Source organism: Nymphalis io, chromosome 18 (assembly GCF_905147045.1).
Source record: "Nymphalis io chromosome 18, ilAglIoxx1.1, whole genome shotgun sequence".
NCBI lineage: Eukaryota > Metazoa > Arthropoda > Insecta > Lepidoptera > Nymphalidae > Nymphalis > Nymphalis io.
In genome coordinates, this window is record NC_065905.1 from 3,158,583 (window position 1) to 3,168,237 (window position 9,655).

The window sequence follows — 9,655 nt, forward strand, 5'->3', positions numbered from 1 at the left end:
ATTATTATAAAACTATTTTCAACTGTCGGAAAAACGAATGATAGTGTAACAATGAAACACCAGTTTTCTTGATAAATTTATATGTACTTATATATTTAGATCAGAAAATAAAATATGAATATGCATTCATAGTATATACATAATATATATTTCAAACACATATTGTATGCATTAAGATGACATATTCTTTGAACTTACTTTTCTATATATTTTTCTTTTTTTGTTAATCAAACTACAACATTATAACCTACAATAAAACATAATCACATTTTATCTACAAGCACCAACATCAAGCGGATAGTTCAGAATGTATTCCTTAAAATCAATTGACAATTAAATATTTTTTAATTTGTGTAATCCCTATTACAATTTTTATTCCACCAACCTGCATTGGTGCAACGTGGTGGAATACGCTCCAAACTTTCTCCAAAAAAAGAGGACTTAGCCAAGCATTGGGAAATTTACACACTATTACAAAAAGCAATATGTATTCAAATTTTATTCAATACTAGAAAATTTATTTAATTTCAATTAATTAACATATCTATTTGAATATTATCATAGAGTTATCTAAGTAACCTATAATTTAACCTGGCTTGAGGGTAATTGTTGTATACAATATACTAGTTGTGTCTGTGGTTTCAACCTCATCTAATTTGAATTATCGATTGCTGTTTCAAACACGTTAATTTACTATAGTTTAGTAGATTGGTTGACATTAAAAGTAACTGTTTCGGCACTAGTTATGTAAAGTTGCATAATTTTACCCTTTTTAATGAATTAAATAACTTGTGCCAACTAATTATTTAAATCAGGCCGGAAGTTTCTGACCATAATGTAATGTACCATATAAATTATCCAGCTTTATAATATACTATATGAATATAATTATTTAAATTTGTTTTTTAATTTAAAAAGATAATGAATTTTTAAAAATAGAAGTGCACATTAAAAATTCATTTCATTTTGTCATTCTAGAGGTGAATATATTATATTTATTAATCTTATGTACCTATATGTTATTTATTACTACAGAATGCAGTGTATTTTACTATTAATAAACTAAAAGAAAGCAATATCATTTATATATTTTGTTATACTTTGTAAAAATGAGATTAAAAGAACTTAAAAATACATAAAGTTGGAACTTTGGAGTAATTTGATTCATAATCCAGTTTCTTACACTGGTCACTTCTGTATTCCACTTTTATTTATATTTAAATAGTCATTGATAACAACTATAGAAATTTTAAACATTTATGTAATATAATATTAACTATACTAAGACAAAATCAAATAACACAAATGTTATCCCTGTTATTTAGTTGTTAGGTTTAGCATTCATTATCGACCATCTGGCTACTTTCACTCAGCTTATGATGCTAATAGTTGACTATTTCTTTTATTTTATAACACTAGAATGTATTCGTAGACTAATCATTTCAAAAGTGGTTGCCATACATACCTGGCATTGGCATATTTAATGGGCCTACAGGATATGGAACGTTTGACATTTGCTGTGGGTTACCATAACTTGGATATGGTAAAAATGGCTTAGATATTCCATTACCATAGGAACTTTGGCCACCAATCCTCAACAGTTCACTCATTTTTTCTGATTTAAATTTCCTTAGGTGCATAATTTTTCGATTTAGTTCAAAATCTTCAAGGAACTTATCAACATCTATTTTTCCTGCAAGGAAATCTTGTGCTATGTTTTCTGATTGTTCTTCAGCTTCGGCTGAAGCTGTTTGCAATAGTGCTAATGTAGTGTCTGGTGATATTCCTGCTGACTTTGATTCTGAAAATTGTATAATTAACTACTTATAAGGAATTATAACTATTTTCGTCAACCGGGATTTGAGAAGTTTTGTAGACTAAGTGCCTCATCTCAAAACGAAGCCCAGCCAATGGGACCATCTGTTTCTTTATTTACATTAGAGTAATATAAGAAATCTTAGTACAATTTTAATTATGTTGTATTTTTTTCTATTCTTTATATATAATATAACTATATATAAATTCATTTAGTGTATCTTGGAAATTGCAAGGTAAGGTTTTGCTTTATAAGTTTATCTAAATTTATATTTTATGAAAAAAACCATATCGCACAAAAAAATAGATAGGGTGATAATACTGACTGTATTCATTTAGTAGCTCCTGTATGCGACTGCATAGTTGCTCTCCTAGTTCAGATTTTTCTTGCACTTGAGCTTTCAATTGTTCTAAATCTGGTTCCTTGCTTAAGTTGAATTCTGCTAGTGATCTGTTACTAGCTATGATCATCTCCTTTTCTGTGTCCCAATCTTTAACCTATTTATATAAAATATAAATAAAAATATTTTTAGGAATAATATTTTGTATCGTAGAACTAGTTCATAATTTAATAAGTAATGAGTCACTCATATTCATACATATTTCATATATTTAGAGATTTATAATTTGTAATTATGAGTATACCTGTTTTACGTCTTTTAGCACAGTATCGAATTTTGTATCATCATTTAACATTTCTTTCAACTCATCCGAGTTCAGATGAGCCAGTAGGCCGATAGTGGAAGGATAATCAGGTTGAATCATCTTCGCTTGTAAGATTTTACTGTATCAAACGTAGTTGAAACGATTAAATCAAACAAATATAACCAGAAAGGTACAACGTAGTTTAATATTGCTTGTATTCAATAATGTAATAGATTATTTCCGGAACAAAATACTATTGTTTTCGTTTTATTTACACTCTTTCGCACTGCGGATATATACGAAACTATTATTTCACATATATGCTATAACATTACACGTTACGTTGCGTTTTAACGTTAATGCGCAAACGGGAAAACTGCTAGACTATTAATACTAATTGCAAATTCTAACTGACTTTTAAGTTTAAGTTTTTTAAATACAATAGAGAAGAGTTGTATTAATAAAATCTAAATACCAATTCAAACAAACAAACTTTAAAACAATTCACTAAATGATAATAATAGGTCATAATTCAATTGATGAAATAGTATTAATCAACTGTAGAAAAAAACTAAGGACAATAAAAATTTAATTTTATTCATTTTTAATAATTGTTTAAGCTCTTATCATATGTAAAGCATTTATAACCAATTGTTAACTTTTCAATTTATTTACACACTTGCGGGGCGGCATATTTCTTTCATTTATCAACCCTGAAAGTATATTTACTAATCATTAATTTACCTAATAAAAAGATAGCCTAGTTGTAGTTATATAGATATAGTTAATTAAAGAATCTACAATTTCCTTTATACTGGAAATTTAATTAAAATTTTTATTTTTATTAATTTTTTTTTGTTATGGTAAAAAATAACTTCATTTGACAAATTAAATACAGACGCCACAGAGTAAAACATAATATTAAAATTCACACTTGACACTTCACAACTGTCATCAAAACAAAATCATATGTGTACCAAATTATCTACAAGTCACAACATAATTAATAAAAACTTCATTTTAGAATATTTATAGGAATAAAACAGATGAATAAAAAGTATTTACCACATTATTTGATAAAAAATACTTCATGTTCTAGTCAGAAATGTTATTTAATGAGTCCACACAAAATTTAGAATACGTCTATAATATTTACTTGAACTTTGTAGCTGAAACTTTAATTTATGTAAGAAATTTTATATTGTACATTAGTTTATGGCTGATCGGCTACTTGTTAGTGTGTTGTGTTGTGTATCGTCGTTACGCCAGGAAATTGCCAACTCGGACTCGTGGAGCCCTCGGGGCCAAGAGAGTATTGTTAGTAATTGCTCACCCAGACGATGAGTGCATGTTTTTTGGTCCCACAATTTTTAGATTGTGCGAACAAGGTGCTGAAGTGTATTTACTTTGTTTATCCAATGGTAATTAAACCCTGTCCTTTTCAATTTTTTTTAAATATATTAGTAAGTTAATGCAACTAATTGTATATGGTTACAGGTAATTATGAAGGAAAGGGCACTGAAAGGAAGAAAGAATTATGGGAAGCTTGTCATGTTCTTGGAGTACCAGACTGTAATATATGCCTTATCTCGGACACTAGGCTCCAAGACAGTCCTAAGGCTCAGTGGGAGGTCCCAGTCATAGCAAAGCTTATACAGCACCAGGTGGAAGCTTTAGACATTGATACTCTAGTCACATTTGATAGAGGAGGTGTCTCCTCTCATCCAAATCACTCTGCAGTATTTTATGCAGTTGCATATATGTTTGTTGAAAAAACTATGCCACAAAGTAAGTATTAAAAATAATATATATTTTACTACTAGTGGTAGTTATAGAATATTCAATTAATTATTATATTCACGTCCATAATAGTAATATAAAAAAAAAATTATAAACATAAATAATAAACAATCTAGACAAGTTTACGGGAGCAAGACAGACTTTTTTTAAAAAAGACATAATATTTGAATTTTAAAATATTTAATTTTAATTGACACAACCGAACAGAGGTTTATGCTCTAGTCAAATGTTCTTTCCTTTTTTACAAATCGTTTCCCAAGACAAATGATCTTAAAGCATGGAATGACACAATGACTTACATTCCGCTGATTAAGCATTTACTTCTATTGTCTTCATGCTTTGAGCTAACATAACTATCTCTGAGGCATGTTCATTGCTTTATTTGCATTATTTTTATTTTTGGTAAAAAAAAACCAATTTTATTTACTTATTTATTTGTAACAATTTTCAATTATTATCATAATATTAAAGGTTTCATCTGGGATTTCTGTTCAGACCTATATTATATATATGTATTTAAATATATAAGCCATGATGGCCCAGTGGTTAGAAGATGACAATGAGGCAAGCACCATGGAGATTGATGTGCTTATAATTAATCTCATGCTCAGCATTGAAAGAAAACATTGCGAGGAAACCTGACCAATAATACACATACACTTAAAAACATAAAATTTCATACAAAATTAAAGTATTCTATAACTAGTGTTCTATCTTGGCCACTTATGAAATAATAAATTATGATTTCATTTTAGAATCAAGGCTCTATTGGATTTGATTATTCTGTTTCAGAGTGCACAGTATACACCTTAGATTCTGTAAATATATTAAGAAAGTATTTGGGCTTCTTGGATTTGCCGCTTAGTTTCGTCCTGTCATCCAAAAGGTAATTATTAATATATTTGTATTTTACTTTAAATCAAATTAAACTGTAATTAATTATAAAAAGAAATGTGTGTTCTTTATATTTGTTAACAGTAATTTTTAAGGCTCATATGATTTGTATTGGGGCAGCAATATAATTTTGTCTATGTCTTAATATTTAATAAAATCTAAATTGTTATATTATATGTTTGTATAAAAAAATTTATGTCCTTTGGTTTATGTCTTATTTAATATTAACTGGACTGATTGTGGGAAGTTTTTTGGCATAGTACCATCAATACACAATATCATATTACACTTGAAGCTTATAGGATAATTGCTTGTAAAAATATGTAAAGAATTTTTCTTTAAAACAAAAGTCTCCTCTATCGTTCCATGAACGAAAGTCAAATACTAATTTCTTGGCGTCACACTTGACGAAAATCTCACCTTTAATAAATGTGAAATAACAGCGATTGTAGCCTGCCTCGCCCGAGTAATTAAATTGTCTTTGTACTTACTATTGCATTACTAAGTTATTTATGCCTATAATTTTTTTTCATAATATACAGGTACTTCCTGCGGTGGACGGAAAGCCGTCGCGTAACGCGAGCTATGAAAAAACACAAAAGCCAAATGGTGTGGTTCAGATATTTATATGTAATGTTTTCTCGGTACATGATTATAAACACACTTAGGAAGATTAATCTTGCCGATATAGAACTCGAATTAGATGTTGACGATTAATTTTTTTTTTTTTTGTGTATAATGCGTGTTTGATAAATGCTAGATAAAATAATTCCTTTATATAATAAGTTGTTAGAGCTTTAGTCGATGTTGAATTGATAATTTCTATTGCGTCATTGAAACTTTATCAAGACTTGTGACATAATGATATGAATTTATTTGATTAGGTCATAGTATATTTTTTATATTTAATTTTATGTTATTCTAGTCTTTTCAATACATATCGAAAATTATGTTATTTTAGAGTGTTTGCTTATAATTTTCTAATTACAAATTGTATTACAAAAAACTTTCTATGCCATAGAGTATAAACATTTTAACTTTGCCCCTCTCCATGTAAATATATTTACATTATATGATTATTACTAAAGTGCGAGTTATAAATGCGTATTTTTCGTTATTTTTTTTAAGGATTCTGTACTTGAAAATCAGACGAATGAATCATAAAGTAGGTATAAAATATTACCTTTTTTAATGAATTCAATTTGCCTCCAATTTTTAAATGTCAATTTATAACGCAGAGTTAGCATTACAGAGTGTTTTTTTTTATTTTTTATATTTGCCGGGAAGGCAAATGAGTACCACCTGATGGTAAGTGGTAGTGGAGTCCAAACGCGACGACGGCCAGTACAATCGGGAAAAATGTTCTGCACTAGCCGCCTTCGCCTAGCTGGCGCGCAAGAAGCTACTTCACGCCTCGTTTGAAGGAACCCGGGTTGTAAGAGGAGGGGAACACGTGAGCTGGTAAAGAATTTCATTGTTTGGAATTGCGACAAAGAAAAGACTTGTCAAATTTCTTTGTATCGAATTGATTGTGTGTTGAATTGATGTCACAGTTGGGCGGTGACATCGAGAGCCAGCACGCGTAGATTTATGAAGGAAGCCCCCTTCCTTTAGGCAGGAATTAGAGAGAATAATTCCTCAGAGCACTCGCCGTGATACAGTCGATAGAAAGCGCTTAGCGCTGCTATCTCTCGACGCAATTGTAAAGCTTTTGCTTTGCTTGCTCGAAGGTGTTTGTGACCTTTACGTCGCCAATAATGCGAATCGCACGTCGCTGTAACCGAACCAAGGCCTCCAGTAGGTACTTCGCGGAGCCATCCCAAAGGCGAGCACTATTCAACGCAAGACCGTACCTGTTTTTTGTACAACAGGCACAGTTGTTGTGGCGTGAAAAAACGCCGCACCTTATTCAGAACTCCCAAGTTTCCGTGAAGCTGTTTTTATAACAGCCTCGATGTAATCCCTTGGATGAAGGTCGCTCCGAATGTCGATCCCGAGCATGGCGATTTTGCTTTGTATCTGCCACAGAGGGAGGGAAGAGGGGAAAATGTGTGTACGGAACAAAGGGGAATACTTCCCCTTACCTGCGTACTTGAAAATCAAACGAAAAATCAAATGAAAATCAAATCATACAGTAGGTATAATTTATTTCCTTTTTTAATGAATTCAATTTGCCTCCAATTTTAAAATGTCAATTTACAACGCAAAGTTATCATTACAGAGTGTGAACGGAGGTGAGAGGAAGTATATCTTATGGATCGTCATCTGAAAAAAAATGTCTATGTATGAAATAAGAGTTTCATAAATTGCCAGAATGTCACTCCTAAAGCTAGAGAATATTAACGAATAAAAAATGTATGCTTATGAATGTATCATCATCATCATCATCATATCAGCCGAAAGACGTCCACTGCTGGACAAAGACCTCCCCCAAGGATTTCCACGTTGGCCGGTCTTGCGCTGCCCGCATCCAACGGCTTTCCGCGACTCGTTTTAAGTCGTCGGTCCACCTTGTAGGGGGCCTGCCCACGCTGCGTCTTCCGGTTCGTAGTCGCCACTCGAGAACCTTTCTGCCACAGCGGCCGTCGGTTCTGCGAGCAATGTGCCCCGCCCACTGCCACTTCAATTTAGCAATTCTTCGGGGTATGTCGGTTACTTTGGTTCGCCTGCGGATTTCATCATTTCTGATTCGACCTTGAGCCTTCTTATGAGGCCCATTGTGAGCGACCACGTCTCTGATCCATAAGTCATCACTGGCAACACACACTGGTTGAAGACTTTCGACTTGAGACACTGCGCAGTGTCTCAAGTATGAATGTATGCATTTTTTGATTAGGATTTACAAAATTTACTAACAGAATAGCTTATTTCGAAGATGAATGTCTAACTTTCTTTCTCTACTTACGTTTTACTCCACCAATTTAGCAGCGCTATCTAAATTTCATACATTTTAAGGTTAACTTTTTACACACAAAGATAATTCTTCCTACCTCTTCACTATATAGTTATCATGGTGGCAGGCGCGATCCACAGATTTTAGTAAACGCATTTTTGTTATAAATAGTACAGAAATTTTGCTCGCCGTCTTTGTTACCATTGATGTATTAGATGTTCGGTTTTTGTTGTATTTTATTATTTCTGTTGTTATTTTGTTTATTTATAATAGAAATGTCCACATTATAAGTGCATAGATTTATATATTTTTTTTAAATTAATAATTAATTGTCTTTATTGTTCTTCTCAGATAGAGGTACTCTGGCTCAGATTAGCATTGCATTATAAAAAACGAAATGTTGGTAAAATTAAACGGCTTTGCTTGTATAAGGTTATATTACAGGCGATAAGTTAAACAATATCTTTTTCTTTCGAATGTCAAATCAATAATGTCAGAAAGTGTTTAAATAAATAGCCGGTTTATAAGTAAGGGCGAAAAATGTTCGTCCCTATCGCAAGCAATTTATAGCGCAGCGTATATAGTATGTAAAATTGTATATAAAAACGTTTTTGAAACTCATCATTTTAAATCAATGTTCAAATTAGGTTAAGAAAATAATATAAAATCGGATACAACAAAAATCTTTTTATATAGTCTATTGTTCTTCATACCCACGTTCGGACTGATAGTTCCTGTGTATTATATGACTTATATTAAAGCGCTTGATTCAAACGTCCTAAATAAACTTTTTAGTAAATTAGTAAGTGCTGATAACAATGATTTTACTTCTGAATGTTAATTGAAACTACATAAGTGAAGCTATTTCCATATAAAGAATTACAATTAAATAATTTTGACACTGAATTGACTCAATATCATTGATCGAGATAATAAGTAATCTGTGGTGTTCATTATAAAGTTCGTGAAAAGATGGCTTTTTGAATGTCGACGCAACTTTAATTGGAACTTTCGAAGAAAAAATAAAATAAATATAAGACCTTAAGTGGAATGGTCTTGTATTATAAATAAAGATAATATATCAAGTTTTAATGCAGTTAAAGTTCACTTTACTATGATCGGATAGGTAAAAAATGACTTGTGTTTCTTCAGCGAGATTTCATTTGCTACTGATTTAAATTGTTCGAAATAATATATAGTAATATATACAACATCAAGTATTATTTGTATAATCAGCGAATGAGTTCGTACACATCACCGATGAGGATTTTATTTCTCGCTTGAAAATTTTGAATTGTGATTCGTTGGCGCCCTAGTATTTCCTTAATGACACAAATGTAACACTAAATTAATACAATACACAGTATCCCAGATTGCGGAGACGAGGTTTTCCACTCATTATGATACATCTAGGCGTATGAAGCCGATGATAGCACACATACGCACAAAGGCGTCAAATGAAGGGCTTATTTTATTCATTCGACTAATTTTTTTGTGGAAACCTGTAGCACAGACCTTGTGTACATTTCAAAATATATGACTTTCATTTCCTACTTTTTGCAAGTAAATAAATAAAAAACATTTTTTTTTTGTATGTTCACTAATTTA

General features: G+C 31.2%; 2 protein-coding genes across 3 annotated transcripts; one reads left to right on the plus strand and one right to left on the minus strand.

The window, feature by feature from the left end:
- Window positions 1–52: 52 nt before the first annotated feature.
- On the minus strand, window positions 53–2,837 carry LOC126775592 (vacuolar protein sorting-associated protein 37B). 2 transcript variants are annotated; one of them, XM_050497635.1, is made up of 4 exons: window positions 2,658–2,837; window positions 2,461–2,585; window positions 2,142–2,313; window positions 53–1,801 (listed from the first exon to the last, which is right to left on the minus strand). In XM_050497635.1, exons 2-4 carry the CDS (start codon window positions 2,578–2,580, stop codon window positions 1,443–1,445), a joined length of 651 nt encoding a protein of 216 aa, XP_050353592.1. In that variant the 5' UTR covers window positions 2,581–2,585; window positions 2,658–2,837; the 3' UTR covers window positions 53–1,442. The 2 variants fall into 2 exon arrangements, with proteins under 2 accessions (XP_050353592.1, XP_050353591.1); XM_050497634.1 differs by having other exon boundaries at window positions 54–1,801; window positions 2,461–2,836.
- A 637-nt stretch (window positions 2,838–3,474) lies between these two features.
- Window positions 3,475–6,029, plus strand: LOC126775580 (N-acetylglucosaminyl-phosphatidylinositol de-N-acetylase). The gene is made up of 4 exons (XM_050497620.1): window positions 3,475–3,881; window positions 3,958–4,248; window positions 5,053–5,146; window positions 5,697–6,029. Exons 1-4 carry the CDS (start codon window positions 3,566–3,568, stop codon window positions 5,869–5,871), a joined length of 876 nt encoding a protein of 291 aa, XP_050353577.1. The 5' UTR covers window positions 3,475–3,565; the 3' UTR covers window positions 5,872–6,029.
- Window positions 6,030–9,655: the final 3,626 nt, after the last annotated feature.

Coding starts and splice junctions, on each gene's coding strand:
- LOC126775592 (XM_050497635.1), bottom strand. CDS start 2,580: ATGATTCAACCTGATTATCCTTCCACTATCGGCCTACTGGCTCATCTG. Junction 2,314..2,460: donor TGCTAAAAGACGTAAAACAG/GTATACTCATAA, acceptor TTATATAAATAG/GTTAAAGATTGGGACACAGA. Junction 1,802..2,141: donor GGAGCTACTAAATGAATACA/GTCAGTATTATC, acceptor TACAATTTTCAG/AATCAAAGTCAGCAGGAATA.
- LOC126775580 (XM_050497620.1), top strand. CDS start 3,566: ATGTTATTTAATGAGTCCACACAAAATTTAGAATACGTCTATAATATT. Junction 3,882..3,957: donor TTTACTTTGTTTATCCAATG/GTAATTAAACCC, acceptor ATATGGTTACAG/GTAATTATGAAGGAAAGGGC. Junction 4,249..5,052: donor TGAAAAAACTATGCCACAAA/GTAAGTATTAAA, acceptor ATTCTGTTTCAG/AGTGCACAGTATACACCTTA.